Source organism: Thalassophryne amazonica, chromosome 1 (genome assembly GCF_902500255.1).
Source record: "Thalassophryne amazonica chromosome 1, fThaAma1.1, whole genome shotgun sequence".
Taxonomy (NCBI): Eukaryota; Metazoa; Chordata; class Actinopteri; order Batrachoidiformes; family Batrachoididae; genus Thalassophryne; species Thalassophryne amazonica.
The window spans coordinates 137,660,686-137,683,727 of NC_047103.1; the positions used below are offsets into that span (position 1 = coordinate 137,660,686).

At 43.1% G+C, this 23,042-nt stretch overlaps 1 protein-coding gene across 1 annotated transcript; it reads left to right on the forward strand.

Annotated features, from left to right (window-relative positions):
• The first annotated feature begins 2,127 nt into the window (after positions 1–2,127).
• Positions 2,128–21,302, forward strand: LOC117515761 (erythrocyte band 7 integral membrane protein-like). The gene is made up of 8 exons (XM_034176511.1): positions 2,128–2,336; positions 14,521–14,642; positions 17,361–17,470; positions 17,808–17,880; positions 17,973–18,055; positions 18,385–18,588; positions 20,790–20,894; positions 21,069–21,302. Exons 1-8 carry the CDS (start codon positions 2,128–2,130, stop codon positions 21,300–21,302), a joined length of 1,140 nt encoding a protein of 379 aa, XP_034032402.1.
• The last annotated feature ends 1,740 nt before the right edge of the window (positions 21,303–23,042 follow it).

Below are 23,042 nucleotides of genomic sequence, written 5' to 3' on the forward strand. Positions count from 1 at the left end.
GACAATATGAAATTTTTTAAAAAGTCGATCCTTCTGTATAAGACAATAAAAAGGTGCTTTTGTAAGAGATGCAATGTAAATCCACAAATTTCAGTTGGTGCACGCAATGCATGCTGGGATAGGGTCTTCTCTCTTGCGTCTCGGCAACGTCCCGGATGTGATGACAGTTTTGCGGAGGGCCAAATTTTAGCTGCAAATTTGTCATTTTTAAACGAAGATTTCTCCATTGAATGACAGATCTGGGCTTTCAGATTTACTTTACTACATTCAGAAGGATCTTATGTGTAAATACGAGTATAAGTCATTTTTTGGTCCAAAGAGCTGACTGCATTTATTTCAGTGCAGGTCTACTTTAATAGTAAAAATGTTTCTAAACCCTAAAATCAAACATTTTAATCCCTGTCGCGTGTAGGTCAGTGGTTTTTGGCAGACAGGCTGTTGCTTGCTGATGACGTAATCATTAAGTGCAAGACGTGATTGGCCGGTCGACGCAGGGAGCATTGTGGGTAGTGTAGTTCAGGTTCACTTTAGACATTACAGTGAGTGATACCATCTGCTCGACACAAACAAATGGACTAATTTTAACATTATTTCATTTTATTTCTTTGTGGCACGGGATAATTTAATCGCCAAGACTGGGTGGGAGAGAGGAGATCTCACGGCTCAGCTGTGAGGGACTTTTTTTCACCATTTACACACCATTTTGGATAATCAGGATGTTTTATGTGGAATATTTTCTTCAGAATTTAATGAATCCCACTAAAACTAACAGATAAGAATTTATATTTACTAGCATGTCTTTTACTCTGTCAATCAATGCATTTAAGCCGCAGGGTTCAAAGCATGTGAAAAAGCAGCTTTTAGTTCGTAACTGATGGTGTATCTAATACCAAGATAAACTGTGACTTCTCATACTGTGTTTTACTGCTTTTGATAGATGATGACAGTATTTGGGCTTTCATTTTTTTATTCATTCATTTTTCATGCGTTCTTTTTGTGTTTGTGATCCTTGAATTTACCCAGCAGCCCCTGCGCCGCCTAGAGTGAAACTGGTTTTCCAAAAGCCGACAGTGTAATTTGATGTGGCCGCATCTGAATGAAGACTAAAAGTTGTTGGTTATCTGTAATAAAGATACATTTTTTAGCAGTTTATCGGTTTAGCGTCATAAAAGATAGGGTGGGTTTGCAGGGCAGGCTGTGGCACAGCGGTGTGCCGCGGCCGCCCATGGCAGTCTGCCACCTGCCGTCTCTTGCCCTGCTTTGAATACAACACTTTATCTTTGCACACTTTGTACACAGCAAGGGAGATTAATTGTGACAACTATGGTGGGGTTGGTCGGTAGGGTGAATGTGGCATGTGGGGTTGGCCCCGAGTGGCTGTGGATGTCTGGGGCTCTGGGATAGGGGGTCTGCCTCGCTGGTTCTGCTGTGGTTCTGTGGCCCTGCTCTGGGCCTGTGGGGCCCGGGGTTCTGCGGCCCGTTGTGGGTGTGGGTGGTGGTGGTGGGGCGCAGCTGTTGGCACTGGGGGGTTGGCGGCTGCTGGAGGGATGGGGGCCATGGTCTCCGCACGGTGGACCCCGCTCTTGCTCGGGCGGTCTCCTGATCATGGGCTTTGGTGTTTGTGGTGGGATCTGGCTCAAGGGGTTTGGGGGGCCCTGCTGGCTGCGCTGGCGGCCTGGCTGTCGGGGGGCCTTGTGTTCTTCCTGGCCTCAGGGTTGGGCCTCACCTCTTGTCTGGGGGCTGGGCCCCACCCTTGTATGTCTTGGTGGTCCCGAACTTATACTTTGGATTTGGTTGCGGTGACTCCTTTGCCCCCTGTCCTTGCCGCCACTCGCTTCCGCCTTCAAGGTGGTTTCCAGTGTATGGTTGCGCGTCATTTTTGAATTGTGTCATGAGTACTTGTTTACAGAAATATTTTGGACGATTAAGGATTACGAGTAAGGATTGTGGATATTTGCTGTTAAGCTCGGACACTGATTAAACCTCTGTGTGTAAATTTGGGTGTCATTTTATGCAGTTTGGTGAGCAGAAGCTAAAGGTTAGCTATCGGTTAGCCGCTAACTCAGTCTTCTTGTTGTCATGCCACCGAAAAAAAAACATTAATGGAGGAAAATGAGGACATTAGGAATGACCGGGTTGAAGTTAAAACCCCGGTCATACGCGCATGCTGTGACCGCAGACAGCGAGGACAGAGCCGGCGAGCTGGAGATGAGCTCTGTGGAACAACAAGTGGCAGCTTTTCTCACAACCAGAGACATTAATCTGGACGTGGATACCATCGAGGCTTGCCACCCGCTGCCAGATAGGGACAACAACACGCCAGCTGTGATCTTGAGGTTTGTAAACAGGAAAAACAAAATTGCACTAATGAAACAAGGGAAAAAGCTAAAGGGCACGAATGTTTACTTGAACGACCACTTAACAAAAAGGAATGCGGACGTTGCTAAGAAAGCCAGATATTTATGGAAACAAAACAAAATACAGAACACATGGGTTATGAACTGCAAAGTATACATTAAACTTAAAGGTACACCTGAGGAAGCCAAGGTACTTGTCTTCAAAGACATAGAAGACCTAAAAAAATACGAATGAGGATAAAACATAACTGTATTGCACCGATATAATGACATCCAACAATAATTCTTCAAAATGGAAGAAAATGATGCAGGGATACAACAAAGGATTCTGGACTATGGACACTTGGAACTGAAATCATTTGAGTACATTGATTGTAGGGCATTAGATTTGGAAGATGAATTAGATCCTGATAACAACCTGTTTTTATTATCCAACCCAATAGATTGCTCGGGAGGAGCTCGGAGTCGAGCCGCTGCTCCTCCACGTCGAAAGGATTCAGTTGAGGTGGCTCGGGCATCTTTTCCGGATGCCCGCTGGACGCCTCGCTGGAGAGGTGTTCCGGGCACGTCCCATTGGGAGGAGGCCCCGGGGAAGATCCAGGACACACTGGAGGGACTACATCTCTCGGCTGGCTTGGGAATGCCTTGGGGTTCCCCCGGAGGAGCTGGGGGAGGTGTGTGTGGATCGAGAGGTCTGGGCGGCTTTGCTTGAGCTGCTGCCCCCGCAACCCGACTCCGGATAAAGAGGAAGAAAATGGATGGATAGATTGCAAATATTTATCTGAAGATGATTATAACTATTTTGTTGACTCCAAAGGGAAACTCTCAATTATTCATTTCAATAGTAGGAGCATGTATAGTCTCATCCACATCAAAGAATATTTACAACAATTTACCCAGCCATTTCACATTATTGCGATTTCAGAAACATGGTTTAATGAGGATAAAGGCATAGATTTTGAGTTAGAAGGTTATAGTTTGAACTATGTAAACAAAGGAAATAAAATGAGAGGTGGAGTTGCTATACGAGGTCTATTAGAAAAGTATCCGACCTTATTATTTTTTTCAAAAACCGTATGGATTTGAATCACGTGTGATTACATCAGACATGCTTGAACCCTCGTGGGCATGCGAGAGTTTTTTCACGCCTGTCGGTTACGTCATTCGCCTGTGGGCAGTCTTTGAGTGAGGAGTGGTCCACCCTCTCGTCGATTTTTTCATTGTTTAGGAATGGCTCAGAGACTGCTGCTTTGTTTGATCAAAATTTTTTCAAAACTGTAAGGCACAACTGAGTGGACACCATTCGATAAATTCAGCTGGTTTTCTGTAAAAATTTTAACAGCTGATGAGAGATTTTGGTCTGGTAGTGTCACTTTAAGGACGGCCCACGGCGCCTGACGGCGATCTGCGCTCCGAGGCGGCAGCGTCTCGCCGTTTCAAGTTGAAAACGTCCACATTTCAGGCTCTGTTCACCCAGTAAGTCATCAGAGAACATAGAACTTTCAGAAGAAGTCAGCACGAGGAGTTTATGCGGACATTCCACTGTTAAAGGTCATTTTGTAATGAAAGAACGTGCGGGCAGAGTCGCATGTCGGGCCGCACCCGACCGCAGGGGGTCACGACAGGAAAAACACCTCCGTTGGAAACCTTAACGGGCAAGTTGGAACATGCCCAACTGTTAAACAATTTCTCAGTTACTCACTTGTTGAAAGCCATCAAAAGCCGCCTGAATTTTACAAATGGTTTTCAACACGGAGGTGTTTTTCCTGTCGCGGCGCACACAGATTTGCGGCATCGTCACGGAAACGACTCGGCGAATTTGTGCGCACGTTCTTTCATTACAAAATGACCTTTAATAGTGGAATGTCCGCATAAACTCCTCATGCCAGCCTCTTCTGAATCTTCTCTGTTCTCTCACGACATCCTGGGTCAACAGAGCCTTAAATTAGGATGATTTCAGCTCGAAACAGCCAGACGACGTCGCCTGGGAGCTCTGTGCGACGTCCCGCTCCGTGGGAAGTCCTTAAAGCGACAGAAACACCCCATAATCTCTCATCAGCCGTTAAACTTTTCACCGAAAACCAGCTGAATTTCTCGAATAGTGTCCACTCGGATATCCCTCACAGGTCCTGAAAAAAGTTTGATAAAGCAACGCGCGCCGTCTCGAGCAGCGTCTCAAACAAAGGAATTCAGCCGAGAGGGCCTCAAAGCCTGCCCACAGGGAAATGACGTCACCGACACGTGTGAAAAAACTCACGCATGCGCACGAGGGTTCAAGCATGATTGGTGTAATCGCATGTCATTCAAATCCATATAGTTTTGTTTTTTTTTTATAAAACTGCCGGTTAGTTTTATAAGATACCTCGTATATGTCCACAATAACATTAAAGTAATAGGAAATATGACAATGACAATATATGACACATTAGAATGCATAACAGTAGAGATACTCAATGCAAAAAAGAAAAATATTATTGTAAGTTGCTTATACAGGTCACCTGGTTCAAGTCTGGAATTTTTTTACAGAGTGGGTGGAAAAAACATTTTCCACAATAGGTAACAAAAAAATATTTATCTGTGGAGATTTCAATGTTTATTTGATGAACCCAAATATAGGAATAACTATAGACAGCAAATTAACCTGGAAAGCACACATCAGACACATACAAAGTAAAGTTCCTAAAAGTGTCTCAGTTACTAACAAGGTACATACGAGGTCTGTCCATAAAGTATCGTACCTTTTTATTTTTTTCAAAAACTATATGGATTTCATTCATATGTTTTTACATCAGACATGCTTGAACCCTTGTGCGCATGCGTGAGTTTTTCCACGCCTGTCGGTGACGTCATTCGCCTGTGAGCACGCCTGGTGGAAGGAGTGGTCCCGCCCCCTCGTCGGATTTTCATTGTCTGGAAATGGCGGAATGAAAAGGACTTTTTTTTCCATCAGAATTTTTTCAGAAGCTGTTAGAGACTGGCACCTAGAAACCATTCGAAAAATTTATCTGGCTTTCAGTGAAAATTTTACGGGCTTCACAGAGAATAAGGACTTTAACTACAGCTTTAAGGACCCCTTTAAGGACGGTCGGTGCGCTGCGCTGCGAGCTGCGACAATGCGGCACAAACCACTGGATCATTTCTAAGCTGACGGTTCTGTGGATACAAGACCGTCGTGTGCTCTTTCTCTGGTTATCACAAGACCTGGACATCAGCCATTTTCCGGCAGATTTCACTTTCAACAAGAGATTTTGTCATGGAAAGCCGCGCGGAGGCTTCGCGTGTCACGACCGATTCGCTGATGAAGCGACACAAAGGAACACCTCCGTTTCGGAGTGTTAGAGGACAAGTTGGGACATGTCTATCTCGGCTTTCAGTGCTTACCAGTTGAGTGAGTATAAAAGAACTTGTGGAGAGCTGGACATGTCCCAACTTGTCCTCTAACACTCTGAAACGGTGGTGTTCCTTTGTCTCGCTTCATCAGCAAATCGGTCGTGACGCGCGAAGCCTCCGCGCGGCTTTCCATGACAAAATCTCTTGGAGGGTCATGATTATATACGATTAAAAATAAAATTAGAACATTTTCAGGAATGTAAAACAGTATAAATAACTGCCTATATTATAGTGTGTTATTGATTATATATGTGATTAGAGGATCCAGAGTGGGCATTGGGTCTTAATGCTGACTGTGTTAAGATGAAGCTGTGTCTGGTTTTTGTGGTTGTGCTGCTGCTGGCTCTCCATCTTTCACTGCAGGTGAGAAGCCAGAGTCTGAACAACACCGGTGACTCAGTGAATACAACTACAAACATGACGGTGGCTAGCTAATTCACAACGCCCAGTTTCAACGCTGCAGTGAACAGTCGAAGACAAATAAAGGTTTTCCAAAGAGCGAGGCCTTCACGCTGCTGCTCCCAGTTACACTCGTGCCCACTGTGGTACCTGGCAATGGCATTGGCACACGACACATCACCAAGTGGCTTAATGAAATATCTATTTATATTATATAGTAATATGAATATAACACAGATTAGATTGATAACCAACATGTTTGTTTGTGTGTTTGTCCTTGTTGTTTGTGTGTGTGTTTGTCCTTCTGTGGTGTTGTGAGCCATCTGTCATGCTGCTGGTTCCGTTCTGTCTTAGTATCCATGACCATCCAAATCTCTATATTCACACCTGGCAGGTCTCTAGGGATGGTACTCCAGGGTAGCCCCCTGCCTTGAGAAACCATCTCACCGTCAGACCTGCCATTTTAATGCACCAACATCAAAATTTAGCAGGACCAGTGGGTAGTAACGTATTGGGATAACCTTAGCATATTACCTCACTAAGGTCCTGTGTTTTTTAATTGCACCTCATATGACTCCATGCTTTAGCAGGTCCTCACCAAGGACCTGTGGTTTTAATTGCACCTCATATGACCCCATGCTTTAGCAGGTCCTCACCAAGGACCTGTGGTTTTAATTGCACCTCATACGACCTCATGCTTTAGCAAGTCCTCACCAAGGACCTGTGGTTTTAATTGCACTTCATACGACCCCATATTTTAACAGGTCCTCACCAAGGACCTGTGGTTTTAATTGCACTTCATACGACCCCATATTTTAGCAGGTCCTCACCAAGGACCTGTGTTTTTTAATTGCACCTCATACGACCTCATGCTTTAGCAAGTCCTCACCAAGGACCTGTGGTTTTATTGCACTTCATACGACCCCATATTTTAGCAGGTCCTCACCAAGGACCTGTGGTTTTATTGCACTTCATACGACCCCATATTTTAGCAGGTCCTCACCAAGGACCTGTGTTTTTTAATTGCACCTCATACGACCTCATGCTTTAGCAAGTCCTCACCAAGGGTCTGTGGTTTTAATTGCACCTCATACGACCCCATATTTTAACAGGTCCTCACCAAGGACCTGTGGTTTTAATTGCACTTCATACGACCCCATATTTTAACAGGTCCTCACCAAGGACCTGTGGTTTTAATGCACTCATCTCAAGTGCCTCAAACTAAGCAGGGTAAACAACAACAGTAATAATAATCATCATAATAAATCCAACGATATGTGTTCCTTGTGTGTCTTGTCTGGTCCCCTGTTGTGTGTTATTTTGTTTATACTGTGTTATATTACTATGGTATTTCATTATGTTACGTTTATATTTATATGTGTATGCGCATGTGCGTATGTATGTATGTGTATATATATATGTGTGTGTGTGTGTGTGTGTGTGTGTGTGTGTGTGTGTTCATATGTATGTGTGTGTGGGTGTATGTTCACATACATGAAATATTAAGCTCAAAATGATGACAACCGCATAATTTAAGTAATTTAATTTAACAGAGGATGGAATTGGGGGTGGGAGTCAATAAGCTTGTCTTCATCCCACTCCTTTCCAAGTTGATTCTGTTTGTATGTTAATTCATTTATGCCTTTTTTTGTCTTTATTAATTTTCTTTTTTCTTTTCACCATTTTATGAACAGTGTCAAGTGTGTACATAAAACTGTACTATTTGTTTATATTGTTTATATTATTGTTTATATATATTATGTTGACTTGGAATAAACAAACAAACCAAAGCTGTGGCCCTGTTGGTGTGGTTCTGGGGCTCCCTCTATTGGTGGGCCTATGCCAGCACCCTGTGTGCATCCCTTGGATATGGGGCTGCTCCCTGTGCCTCCCTGTGGAGGGGCGGTGTCGGGGTGTGTTCTGGCGCCATCGGGCTGCTCCCCTGTTGGTTTGCCATGCTGCCCGGTGGCTCTGGGGGCTGCCTTTCCTGGCACCTGTGCCCTCCCGCTGCCCTTTTTCTCCTGGTTCCCCCCGGGCCCTGCGTCCTGGACCCATTTCCGTCGGTGCTCGCAGCCGGTCGCATGGCTTCTGACGTGCCGGAGTGGTCTATGTCATATGGTAAGTTTCTGTACTCTTCTCTTGGTCCAACACACCAGCCACAGTAGTAATTAGACAACAGACTGTCACTGTTTGTTCATGTGTGGTTGTTTGTCATGGTATGTTGTATGGTTGGGGACCCGTCTCCTCGATGTCTCATGTCACAGTTATTGTCTTCACCACTCATCTCTCGTTCTTGTCTGTCTTTGTGTTGTTTTGGTGGTCGGCCATTTCTGATAGAAGTTTTCAGTTGGCTTTGAGTAGGCTGTTGGAGGCTGATTGGGAAGGGCGGATGGGGGTCACACACACACACCACATTCACTCACACACTACATACCTTTTGTCTTGCAGGAATAAATTGCATATATGGGTATTAATGTTCATAAATGGCTCTGCCAGTGTGGCATTTACCATTACTATACGAGGTCTGTCAGAAAAGTATCGGACCTTTTTATTTTTTGCAAAAACCATATGGATTTGAATCACGTGTGATTGCATCAGCCAAGCTTGAACCTTCGTGCGCATGTGTGAGTTTTTTCACACCTGTCGGTTGCGTCATTCGCCTGTGAGCAGGCTTTGTGTGAGCAGTGTTCCACCCCTCTCGTTTGATTTTTATTGCAAATAAATGTCTGAACGATTTGGAGCTTTGCTGCATAAAATTTTTCCAGAAACTGTGAGAGACCTCCAGGTGGACACCATTCGGAAAATTCAGATGGCTTTCAGGGACCATTTTATGGGGATTACACAGATTAAGGAGTGCTCCAGCCGGTTTAAAGACCACCCACAGCGTCTGAGAGCGCGGCGCACTCCGACAGGCTGACACCCCGCTGAAACAACCAGATCATTTCCAACGTGAAGGCTTTGTTGATCCGGGACGTCGTCTGAGTTCCACAAAAAAGGCATAAGGCGTGGACATCAGCACTTTTTTGGCACATTCCACTGTTACAGGAGTTTTTTTCATGGAAAAAGAAGCGGACGGATGTGCCACCATGCCGCTCATTGCGTGGGACAAAACCACCTCCGTGTTGGTCTCACAGGACGGCTTTGAGATGGATTTCAGATGGCTGTCGGTGGCTTTTTAGTCGTGTGACTATCTGAGAAATTGTGCATGAGCTGGACATGCCCCAACATGTCCTGTGAGGCTTCATCACAGCGTTGCTTTGCGCCATGTGGCTCCGCCGCAATGCGTGGGATTCCTCCGCTCCTCTTTCCATGACAAAAACTCCTGTAACAGTGGAATGTGCCATTAATTTCTAAACTGGATGGTGTGTTTTATCCGGGACGTCCTCTGACTAGCACAGGAATTGCGGAAGACGTGGACATCAGCACTTTTTCGGCACATTGAGACAGACATGCGGAGGAATTCTGCGCGTCGCGGCGGAGCCGCATGGCACAAAGCATGAAAAAAACTCCTGTAACAGTGGAATGTGCCGAAAAAGTGCTAATGTCCACACCTTATGCCTTTTTTGTGGAAGTCAGACAATGTCCCGGATCAACAAAGCCTTCACGCTGGAAATGATCTGGTTGTTTCAGTGGGGTGTCAGCCTGTCTGAGTGCGCCGTGCTCTCAGACGCTGTGGGCGGTCTTTAAACCGGCTGGAGCACTCCTTAATCTGTGTAATCCCCATAAAATGGTCCCTGAAAGCCATCTGAATTTTCCGAATGGTGTCCACCTGGAGGTCTCTCACAGTTTCTGGTAAAAATTGATGCAGTAAAGCTCCAAATCATTCAGACATTTATTCGCAATAAAAATCCGACGAGAGGGGTGGACCACTGCTCACACAAAGCCTGCTCACAGGCGAATGACGCAACTGACAGGCATGAATCACACATGCGCATGAAGGTTCAAGCTTGGCTGATGCAATCACACGTGATTCAAATCCATATGGTTTTTGCAAAAAATAAAAAGGTCCGATACTTTTCTGACAGACCTCATATATGCAGACAGGGGGGAAAATAAATTAATAAATAAATAAAAGATAACTTTACAGTTATCGGATTAATGGTTATTGAAGCTAACTTTTGGTTAGCTGTGCCCACCACTGACTATTACCCACCATTGCTGCTGCCAGTTTTCTCTCTGCATCCACTTATTGACAAGTTTGACACGTCTTCTGTTTCATTTCCAGTTCTGAAGAATCCTGTAAACTTTAGAACGGTTTTTAGTAATTCCTCATCACGAAGCTCTTTCTCTCTTCAAACATTTCTTTTATGTGTCACTCTGAAAAGTCTAATATGATGCTTTTTTTTTTATTTGAGAATTGTTGACCTCTCACCCTCTAATTTGATTCACCGTTGGTAGAAACTAATATCTCTGAAATTTTTATCCTCATTTGGGGTATGCTCAATCCAGGAATGTTTTCCAGTTTTCTGTTTTTCAGGTACTTCAAGGTTTTGTTGAGAATGGGTGTTGTAGTTTCTTCCATTTATGATTTATTCATGACTATGGCCACTTTATGCAAGCAAGATGAAGTTTACTTGCTCGAAAGAAAGAAGGACTGTCTGACAGGGTGCAAGCTGCCATCTGTTGGTGACGTACTCAGAGTGTGTTTGTACAGAATGGGGCAAAAGGGCACTAAGAAATGATGCAGCAGTGCAGAATGTGAAGGAGGTACAACACTTTTGGGAAAGTTCCCGGATTCCCATTCTACCCTTCCACCATGCAGAGAAGGCTCTAGAACAGTGGTGTCCAAAGTATTCCAGAAAGGGCCAAGAGAGTGCAGGTTTTCTTTGCAGCCACTGACTCCAGCAGGTGATTTCACTGATTAACATCACTTTGAACAGATGGGATGAGTTCATCAATGAAAATCCCTGGCTAGATCTAGTGGCTGCAAAGAAAACCTGCACTCTCTTGACCATTTCTGGAATACTTTGGACACCACTGCTCTAGAAGACCTTGTAGGAAAATGGGAGGCTTTGAAGAAAAATAACAGGCGAGAAAGTGAAATGCAAAAGGAGAAAGAAGAACAGTTCAAAGAGACATTTAATAATCTTTTTGATATCAAACACCATGATGCACTAATGATGATCACCACTGAGGAAGACAGAATATCTGGAAGTACAGAGTGAGAAAAGCAGGCATGGAATTATGGCAGGAGTAGGTATAAAGCTGTCAAAGCAGGAACTTGCAAAATCCAAAGCAAAACAGAAGAATGGTGGAATGAGAAACAGCAACATGAAGCTGATCTAGTTGGCAGAAGTGTCACGTCATAGGTTGATCTGGGCTTTGATTCGGTTTTTCCCTCTTTCCCTTCACGTGCCCCAGCTTTGATTTAGTTATTTTCTTTTCATTTATTAGTCAGTTCCAGTTTAGTTTTGCTTTAGTGTTTATTTTCCATTTATTCCCTGATCAGTTCTCATGTAGTTTCTTCCTTGTACTCATTATATCTCGGTTTGCTTTTAGTTCTCATGGTCATGCCTGATTCTTGTTCCTGTCCATAGTCCTATTATATTCTGTTTTTGCTCAGTTCAGAGCTCTGTTTCCCTCACGCCCATCTGATTAAGTTCACATCACTGCACCCGCCTCGTATCTGGGTCTCTCAGTTTGATTCTGTCTGCTTTGTGTTTGCTTTGTGTTTTCTTTCACTCACACTCTTGGCACCTATTCACGCATCTTTGTATCTCACATTACTCCACCTTGTATGGTCCTCCCTCACTATCTTGCGCAGTGCACAATCTTTGTCCAGCAGCCACGCCCCCTTTCTCAATTGTTCCTCACCTACACCTAGTTAACACCTGTCACCTGTCCCAGCCATCACTCCTGCCAGTTTGTTGTCTTTGCACACATTCTAGCCTCTTGTTTTCAGTCCTGATTTTTGCCTTGCCGTGTACCGTGTTTTTTGCTCTGTTCTCCTCGACGACACCTCTGGCCTCGTCTCTGATGACTTTCTTTGCTCATGCCACTGAACCCTGCTCGTCCATGGCTACGTATCTGCCTGACCCTGACCCTGCCTGGAATAAAGACCATGATTTCTCTCACCCCTAAGCCGAGTCTGGGAGTCTGCTTTGTGGGTCCAGCTGCTCCGGGTGCCGGGCAGCTGCCCGTCCTGACAAGCAGTTGCATCTTAGAGGACTCAACCTCAAGCTCTTCTGCTGGAGAGAGCAAGACAAACTTAGCATCTCATATATATCATTGCACTGGTTTTTGCCATGTTCAACAGCATTTTGTGTGTATCTATTAAAGTCTATAATGTCTTTTGCGGGCAGTATATTTGTTATCAGTTGTGTTGAGCACACCCTAAATACAACCCCAATTCCAATGAAGTTGGGACATTGTGTAAAATGTAAATTAAAAACAGAATACAATGATTTGAAAATCCTCTTCAATCTATATTCAATTGAATACACCACAAAGACAAGATATTTAATGTTCAAACTGATTAACTTTGTTGTTTTTGGGCAAATATTTGCTAATTTTGAAATGGATGCCTGCAACACATTTCAAAAAGTTGGGACAGGGAAACAAAAGACTGGTAAAGTTGATGAATGCTCAAAGAACACCTAATTGGAAACAGGTGAGTGTCATGATTGGGTATAAAAGGAGCATCCCCAAAAGTCTCAGCCATTCACAAGCAAAGATGGGATGAGGATCACCACTTTGTGAACAACTGTGTGAAAAAATAGTCCAACAGTTTAAGAATAATGTTTCTCATTGTTCAATTGCAAGGAATTTAGGGATTCCATCATCTACAGTCCATAATATAATTAGAAGATTCAGAGAATCTGGAGAACTTCCTACACATAAGCGGCAAGGCTGAAAACCAACACTGAATGTTCATGACCTTCGATCCCTCAGGTGGCACTGCATTAAAAACTGATATCATTGTGTAAACGATCTTAATGCGTGGGCTCAGGAACACTTCAGAAAACCATTGTCAGTTAACACAGTTCATCGCTACATCTACAAGTCCAAGTTAAAACTCCAGCATGCAAAGCGAAAGCCATACGTCAACAGCATCCAGAAATGCCGCCGCCTTCTCTGGGCCCCAGGTCATTTGAAATGGACAGATGCAAAGTGGAAAAGTGTACTGTGGTCTGATGAGTCGAGTCCACATTTCAAATTGTTTATGGAAATCATGGACGTCGTGTCCTCCGGACAAAAGAGGACAAAGACCATCCAGATTGTTACCAGTGCAAGTTCAAAAGCCAGCATCTGTGATGGTATGGGGGTGTGTTATTGCCCATGGCACATCTGTGATGGCACCATCAATGCTGAAAGGTACATCCAGGTTTTGGAGCAACACATGCTGCCATCCAAGCAATGCATTTTTCAGGGACGTCCCTGCTTATTTCAGCGACACAATGCCAAACCACATTCTGCATGTGTTACAACAGTGTTGCTTTGTAGTAAAAGAGTACGGGTACTAGACTGGCCTGCCTGCAGTCCAGACCTGTTGCCCATTGAAAATGTGTGGCACATTATGAAGCGAAAAAATACGACAACAGAGACCCCGGACTGTTGCACAACTGAAGTCGTACATCAAGCAAGAATGGGAAAGAATTCCACCTACAAAGCGTCAACAATTAGTGTCCTCAGTTCCCAAACGCTTATTGAGTGTTGTTAGAAGGAAAGGTGAGGTAACACAGTGGTAAACATACCACTGTCCCAGCTTTTTTGAAACGTGTTGCAGGCATCCATTTCAAAATGAGCAAATATTTGCACAAAATCAATACATTTTATCAGTTTGAACATTAAATGTCTTGTCTTTGTGGTGTATTCAATTGAATATGGGTTGAGGAGGATTTGCACATCATTGTATTCTGTTTTAATATACTGTATATATATTGTATACTTGAGCTTTTCATTATAGTGGTTCATTTAGAAGGGTGAGAGCAAAACATTGGCAGTTTTCAGTACAGGCCATATGAGCTGCTGCGGGGGGCGCCATTTTTGGAGGGGCTGCACCGTGGGCAGGAGCATTGAAAAAACAAACAAACAAACAAACAAACAACAAATAAATAATAATAATAATAATAATAATGTCCACTGCAAAATGGTTTTCTGGTCACTGTGTGTGGAATTGGCAAATTGGCGCCCCCTGCAGGCAGCTGCAGGCGCCCTGCTTGCTGTCAGAGTTCACAGAAGCAGTGAGAAGGTGAAAGAAACTGGGAGGGTCGTGCAGTGGACAGTTCACCTCTTTGTAAGGGAGGGGAAAAGACGGGCTGCTTCATGGGCTAAAGTCAGTTACACCTCAACTTTCTTCCAAATAACGCACATCTCATTCATAATATTATAAATACAGCTCTATAATTCTTGCATGTTTATCTGAATTGTCCAGAGCTGGACACAGCCGAATCCTCTCGGTGTGCGACAGGAACCCGGGAACAGGTGCTCTCCTGCTGTGCGCGGATCATCCAGCAAAAACAAAGAAGGCAGCCTTTGAAAGCAGACAGACAAGATGTAAGAACGGGTTTGAATGTCACCGGAGAGAACAAACTGCCCACTTGTGGAAAAAAAAAGTTTGCAGAAAGGAGAACCTGCCTGTTTGTAAAGACGGCTTAAGAACTTATGCTGTGTTCACATTACGAGCTGAAGTGACTAAATCTGACCCTTTTTTGTGTGCCTGCAAGAGTATGTGTTTTTACAAAAAATTTCCATCAGCTGGCAACTCTTTTAAATGTCATGTACACTGACAAAATAATAATAATAATAATATTTAAAATGAGGCTTATCGTCATAATTAACTGGTTTATTTGAGGGGAAAAAAGAATCACATTTGATTTCATTGGCATGGGGATGCTAGTAATATTTTAGTTTAGAATTTCTTTTGACCCACAGATGAAGAGCAAAAATTAAGGAGAAAAAAAAGCCAAATAGTACATTATCAAATTTCTGTCAAACCAAAAACTTTAGCAGATTAGCTAATACTAAGTATTTACACATTTAGCCTAATATTTACAAACATCAAGCTAAATATTTAGCTAAATGCACCTTAATAAAAGAGCTAATTGTTCCTCCCTGAAAGATGGATTTACATAAAGTGTCTAATGACAGACATTTAACCTGTGAGGACGTGTTTATTCAAATTTCCAACTCATGGATGTTTTGAGCTATTTCGTAGCCTGCAGTCTATTGATATCAATTTCAGCTGAAGGGGCACTTGTAAAATATTAATAACAAAATTTAAAAAATTTTTTTAAAAATGGCTGTTTGTGCAAATTTTTTTGGCCGGGGGCGGGGGGACTCGGAGGGGGTCTTGCCCAGGGAGTAATTCAGTGAAGAACTGCCACTGGAGCAAAACATTTCAAAAGTCACCAAATAAGGGTCACCCTAACATTACATACATACATTACATAGTAATGTATGTATGTAATGTGTGTATGTTTTCTTATTGTTGATGGTTAAGGATTATGTTCATGTTTGTTTGAAAAACACTAAAACTAATCCTGAGGCAAAGTAAACGTTGTTGTCAACTACAATCTGAGAGGAAAAGCAGTAAAGTGCTTCAAACATTATAGCTTTATGACATCAAAGCTTTATGACATCAATGCACAAAGCTTGCTCAGTTGTCATGACAACAAGCTTTATGATGAATGAGCAACCTTTGTGCCGAACAAAGCACAAGACTTGACATCAGATGTGAGATCAGGGAAGGAGCTCATTCTGTCAGCAGGAAGCAGGAGGTTCACTTTCAGCAAAAATGTTTACAACTGTGGAACTCTACGACACAAAAGAAAGTGAAAAAATGAGACGACAAAAACATCAGACAGGTAATCCACACATTTACCAGTTTATCATGGGAGGTTTATAATGTTTAAAATGATCATATTTTAGGCTTTCAAGAGGTTTGATGGCTTTGGAAACATTTTCATAATTTTTGGTTCACCATGTGAAGGTTCATGGTGTTTGTGGACGCCATCTGCTGGACAATGGAGGAAGACTGAACGCATCATTTCCATGAAAAGGCTCCAGTCCTGTCTGTCCTGGTGACGCAGATGAAATTTAGGGGTCCAAGCCCCACGGGGCTGGAAACCTATTGTTAGGACGTGAAATTAAGACATAGTCCAAATGTATAAGTGATAAACAGCACTGCTGATTCTAATTAAAATATAATGATGATTAAAAAAAATTATAATCATCAAATTTGTTATCATTACACACAGATGAGTGTACACACACACACACACACACACACACACACACACACACACACACACACACACACACACACACACACACACACACACTCATCTTCATCCGCTTAGTCCAATTAAGGGTCACCAGGGCTGGAGCCTATTCCAGCAGTCATAGAGCGTGAGGCGGGGCACACCCAGGACAGGACGCCAGTCTGTCATACATGAATACCTACTTCCTTAAGCAAAAACAGATGGAACCGATAGCCAATCAGAGTGCGCCTGTAATGGGTGATGAAAACTCATAACCTTAATAATCTGAAGGTTATGATGTTGTTGATGATGGTAACAGTTCTCCTGGTCATGTTCAGGTTAAACAAACAAGTGCCTTACCTCAAAAATATTGAAATAAAATTTAATGTTGCACAGTCACCAAAAAAAAAAAAAAAAAAAAAAAAAGGGTCCAAATAAAGTGTCAGATTTCACCAGATTGAACCATTTTCTGCGGGAGCCAAGACCTCCCTCGGTGGACGCGCCATCATACAGCTTTGGATTCAGAATTTGAGTAAAACTGAACAATGTAGTGTTCAGGACACATCAGATGGCCAGAGACTTGAGTTGGACAAACAAAAAATGACTTGTAAACATCTTTCTTTCGTCTTTCTTTCTTTGGAATCTACAGTTTGAGTCATTGTGTATACAAACAAACAAACAAACAAACAAACAAACAGCAGTGATCACATAAACCTCCAATCACTTCAGTCATCACCATTTTGAGAGACAAAGACGGCGGCCACAATAAAATAAAAAGTGAATGGGGGCAGCATGGTGGGTTAGTGGTTAGCACTGTTGTCTCAGTTAGAAGGTCATGGGTTCGATTCCCACCTGTGGCCTTTCTGTGTGGAGTTTGCTTGTTGTCCTCATGTGTTTTGTGTGCTGCTGTTTCTAATTGTCTTTAATGAAATCACTCCTTGAATTGATTTCCACAGATGAGCTGAATGAGTTGAACTGATTTTGTTCTGTCAATAAATTTTCCTTCCTTCAGTCTTGCAGAGTCCTGATGGCGTCTTGAGCTGCTGTGATTGGTTCTTGGTGCTTCTCTCCTACCTCATGTTGCTGTTCACTCTGCCCCTCTCCATATGGAGGTGCTTTAAGGTCAGTTTTTGATCATTATTGACAGTCGATAAGCAGTCGTCAGGCTGCAGGACAAACTGCTGGTCTGATCACGTCACTTATTGAGGCTGACTTCATGTTTATTCTGTTTTTTTATTATTATTATTCTACAGCTCTGCACATTAATCCTCTATAATGTTTCTTTACTTATATGTTTTGTGTTAAATTAAATGTCTTTAAATGATAAATATTGTAAGTGATCAAAGCTTTTTTGTGAAAATGAGCTGATTGAACATCTCTCACTGTCCACTTCCAGGATAAACGTAGATAAAGAACAGACTGACTTGTGAGCACTGATGTGGTTTCTCTCTGTGCACAGGTCATTCACACGTATGAGCGGGCCGTGATCTATCGCCTGGGACGCGTTTGGCGAGGAGGAAACAGAGGACCAGGTTGGAAGTGTTTCTTAAACATTCGTGCAGAAGCTTCATCATGACTGTGTTTGTTTGCGGCGGCTTTAGTTTGTCTTCTTGTGATGTCACAGGGTTGGTCTTCGTCCTGCCGTGGACGGACACGTTGATGAGAGTCGACGTCCGCACCATCACCTTCAACATCCCACCACAGGAGGTACGACACACACGTCCACTTACACTCAACACATCAGTGTGTGTGTCACAGTCTGAGACGTTTAAAGCACATTCAAACTAGAGCGGCACTCATTAGAGCGCATTGTGCACCTGCACATACAACAGTTCACCACATCTGGATCTCAGCTGGACGTCTTTACAATTTCTCACATCAAACACATTTTTCTTTCCAAAGTATATGCATCAGTTTGTGACTTCTGACAGTAAAAGTCAAAACATTTTGTTTCATATTGTTAAAGAAAATAATTGTTTCCTCGATTCACGTCCAGATCATGAAGAAAACAGCTGTTGTTGCTCTGCTGCTTTCAGGTTGTGACTGAAGATCTTGTCCGGGTGTGGACTGATGGTGTGATCTGCTACCGGGTCCAGAACGCCGCCAAGTGTGTGACCAACGTCAGCGACGTGCACGTGGCGATCCGGCTGTTGGCTCAGACTGCTGTGAGGAAGGTCCTGAGCACAGTGAGCCTGCGTGACATCCTGTCAGAGCAGGAAGAGGTCACCTCCATCATACAGGTACACCAGCTTTTAGACTCTCTGATGATGAACCAGTGTGAGGAGGTTCTGCTGTCAGACGTCTTGTTCAGGATCTAGTGGTCTAGAATAGTGTTGCTACAGTTACTTTGATAAAGTAATCCAATTACTGATTACTGATTACTCCTTGAAAAAGTAACTTAGTTACTTTACTGATTACTCAATTGTAAAAGTAACTAAGTTAGATTACTAGTTACTTTTTTACTTACTTTCCCCAGCTGTCGACAACAACCCTCTGCCACCTCAACATGACAGTGATACTTGTTTTGCCAAAATTCACTTTATAGTCACCCTTTCTTGACTTCAATGAAAATAAATACTTGTTTTATAAAAAGTAAACTAAAGACCTCTTTCTTGACCTCATATTTAACTGTTGACAGCACTGTAACAGTAAAACTTGCAATTTCTAACCTACATTGTTTATAAATGTAACTATTAAATTCTTTCTAACATTTAAATTATCTCTAAACATTTTACTTGTCAAAAATTATTATTATTATAAGTAGGTAGTAAAAAAAAAAGGCTTCAAAACTGGACCTTTAATCTAGGGGTGTTATGGGGGGGGGGGGGGACATCCTTGCCCCATGCCCCCATTCCATCTGGATTCGCCCCTGCTTTGGGGTTTGAGCACAAAGAATGGATAACATTTATTTATGCAGAAAACATGACCAGATTTACAGGTAATAGGATAGAATAGAATAGAAAGCCTTTATTGTCATTATACACGGCAAACACAGTCTGCATAGTACAACGAGATTAGGGGGGCTGCTCCTTAAAAAGTGCACGCAGTGCAATACCAGACAATATAACATGAATAAACAACAATATCACATAAAGAAACACGTGAAGTCCTTTGCTGAAATGTAAAATTGTGTAACATGTGGACAGTGTAAACAGTGTAGCAATTGAGAGAGTGCCAAAGGAAATGTAAAACTGTATGACAACTATAGGCGATGTAAACAATGTAACAACTGAAAAATGTGCAAAAGTCCTGTGCTACAAATGAGATAGATATGGTGCGACTCAGTACCTAATATAGTCCGTTTTTAGTGCAGATTATTGTTCAACATGGTGATGGTTTTGGGGAAGAAACTGTCTCTGAGTCTATTTGTCCTGGCCTGTATGGACCTGTAGCGCCTGCCAGAGGGCAACAGGTTGAAGAGGTGAAAGCTGGGGTGTGTATTGTCCTTGAGAATGTTCTTGGCCCTACTAAGACAACGGGAGGTGTAGATGATGGAAATGGGGGGCAGAGGACAGCCAATGATTTTTTGGCCAGTGTTTGCTACCCTCTGCAGTCTCTTCCTTCCTATCAGCTTCAGTGCAGCTGGAGTGCCACACTGACACTGCGTAGGTCAGCAGGCTCTCTATAGTGGAGCAATAGAAGGTCACCAGCAGGGGTGTGCTTATTTGCTCCTTCCTAAGCACCCTCAAGAAGTGTAGTCACTGCTGGGCCTTCTTGACCAGTGCTGCAGTGTTGACCGCTTCGTTTCCCCCTGTTATCAGCCCCACCACTGTTGTGTCATCAGCAAATTTAACGATGATGTTCTCCGAGTGGGTGGGGGTGCAGTCAGATGTGTAGAGCGAGTAGTAAGAAAGTTTTATTGCGTTTTCACATCATGTGGTCCTCAGAAAGAGAGTTTAGGTGCATTTGAGTGGAAAATAGTGTTAGTTGTTGACGCGTCGTGGAGGATCAGCTGTTTTTAATGAGCAGATAAGAGCGACTCAGCTCAGAAGGAGAAAAAAAGCATAAAAATGTCTTTGTAAAGCTCAGTGCAGGTGTGCTGTTGTCACCGCGCTTTAAGAGGTGAGGACGAGTCATAGCTGCTGCAGAAAACCGCCAATGAAAAGCTCACAGCTCGCTTAAAGTGGGCAGTTCAGTCAAACCCCGACCGCCTGTCCACGGACCAAGTTTAATGCTGCTATCGACCCACAATGCAAAATAATAGTAACGCACAGTGACTTGGAGAAGTAACTTTAATCTGATTACTGATTTGGAAAGATTAACGCGTTAGACTACTCGTTACTAAAGAAAGTGGTCAGATTAGAGTAACGCGTTACCGGCATCACTGGTCTAGAATCAGCTCCCCTCTCATTCTTCTCTATACTGTAGTGTTGGTAGTACGACTCCATTAGTGGGCGTGTCTCCTGCATGTAAACATAGGCATGTTGTTGTGTCTTCTCAGTCCACTCTGGAGGCCACCATGGAGGACTGGGGGATCCAGATCCAGCAGGTGGAGATCAGGATGTCCAACTGTCCCCAGCAGCTGCACAACTTTGTGGCAGACAAGGTAAAGTGTTCAAGTCCCATCAAATATCACAACATTCCTGCATGTTTGAGTTTTATGTTTTATTCTTACTCAGTTCTTTGTAGCCACATGTCTGAGATCATTGTCTGAGCAGTGATCCCTCACCCTCTGTCCTGTTCTTTCTCCTTTCTGTTCTCTCACTCACTCATTCTTCAGGTGGCGGCTGTAGAGGGACACCTGAACTCACCGCTGATGCAGAAGGAGGCGGCTGTGACTGGAGAGACTGCAGCAGCACCGAGGCTGCGCTACCTGCAGACCCTCCAAAACAGCAGTTTCTTTGGTGGACTTGTCGCTCGGGGGGAGTATAGAAGTGCAATGTCCACACATGGCACAGCTTATGCTCCCCCACCTGTACCCAGTAACGCCTGCCATGTTAGACTGCCAGTCTGACGAAATTACGTTTTGAATTAAAAACTATTTTTCAAAAGTGTTTTGCATTTGTGTTTCCATTTGAGTTTACACACGTAAAGCATGTTTTCTTGTGTCATTTAATTGTAATTTTTAGCAACCTTATTTAAACATGAAAAGTAAACTGTCATTTCACACACAATGTGAGATTAAAGGTGGCTGCGAGGTCAAAGGTTAAACATGATAAGTATTCTGGGAGTTTACAGTAACCGTATTTGAGCCACATACAAGTCTGGCAACACAAGGACAGTGAGGAGCATCTAATGTTGGTCACGGTATTGCTATAGAATTATTTGCTGTGGGCTCTCATCCCAAGATCATGAACTGACAGTTGGGGGGGCAGTAGTGGCTTCCACTGTAAGGCTAATACTAAGGTTTGCTTGGTTTTCCACTGAAACGTCCTCCTCTCTTCTTCCTGCTCAGGTACCCTGTCGTTCTTCCAATGTCAAATTCAATGTTTTTGACCAATATACATTTCACTGTTTTTTTTTTTTTCTTTTTATCGTCTGAATAATTAGGTTTTTATTTTCATGTTTTTTTCCCCTATCTACATATTAACCAGTGGGGGCCACTGTTCAGCTAATCCGATAAATGATAATTGTTAGTGGATTAGCTTTTCAGATAAGTTTTAAAACTATCATCGAACCAATTATCTTCCGATAAATTTCATTACGATAACTTTCAGTGTAACATTTTCTTTGCTGGTAAAGTGAGCAAAGTTTAAAGTAGACCTGCATTGAAATAAATGTGGTCAGATCTCAGAAAGAAATAGCTGATATGTATTTATAAGACCCTTATGAATGCAGTAAAGTAAATCTGTAAGCGCAAATTTGTAATTCAGTGGAGAAATGACGTAAGCTGCAATGAATGCGAGATACAGCTCTGCATGCTCAGATCAGCGGGTGACGTTCTTCCCCAAAGCCTTGCTCTCACTGCCTCCGATGCGCTTACTGAGTCTGCGGGCTCAGTAAACACCGCAGCGGGCCACTCACACCACCCCTGTGTCTGCTGTGCAGAGCTGTGGAGAACTCCGGCACCACCTCCCTGTCTACTGAATGGAGGTGCGGCCAACTTGGCAACAAGTCCAGAGGACTACGCTCGCTGTTTTAATGCGGAGCGCTCCGGCAGCCCACAAGGATAGACTTCTTGCGCAAAAATCCGCAGCGCCACACAGTCTCAGTAACCGCAGCCGCAGAGCTCCGTGGCCACTGAGAGAGGTTTGTATCTTTTTAATGACTTGGATTCTTTGCGGGTCCCGCATCTGTACCCCGCAACGGTAACACTGGAGGCTAAAGACAGTAGATTTTCAATGCGACACCACTCAATCAAATGGGCGTATGAAAAGTCCCCAAAAATAATTTTCAAGCAAAATAAAACAAATGTATACTCACCAAACATACCGCAAGACAATATGAAATTTTTTAAAAAGTCGATGATTCTGTATAAGACAATAAAAAGGTGCTTTTGTAAGAGATGCAATGTAAATCCACAAATTTCAGTTGGTGCACGCAATGCATGCTGGGATAGGGTCTTCTCTCTTGCGTCTCGGCAACGTCCCGGATGTGATGACAGTTTTGCGGAGGGCCAAATTTTAGCTGCAAATTTGTCATTTTTAAACGAAGATTTCTCCATTGAATGACAGATCTGGGCTTTCAGATTTACTTTACTACATTCAGAAGGATCTTATGTGTAAATACGAGTATAAGTCATTTTTTGGTCCAA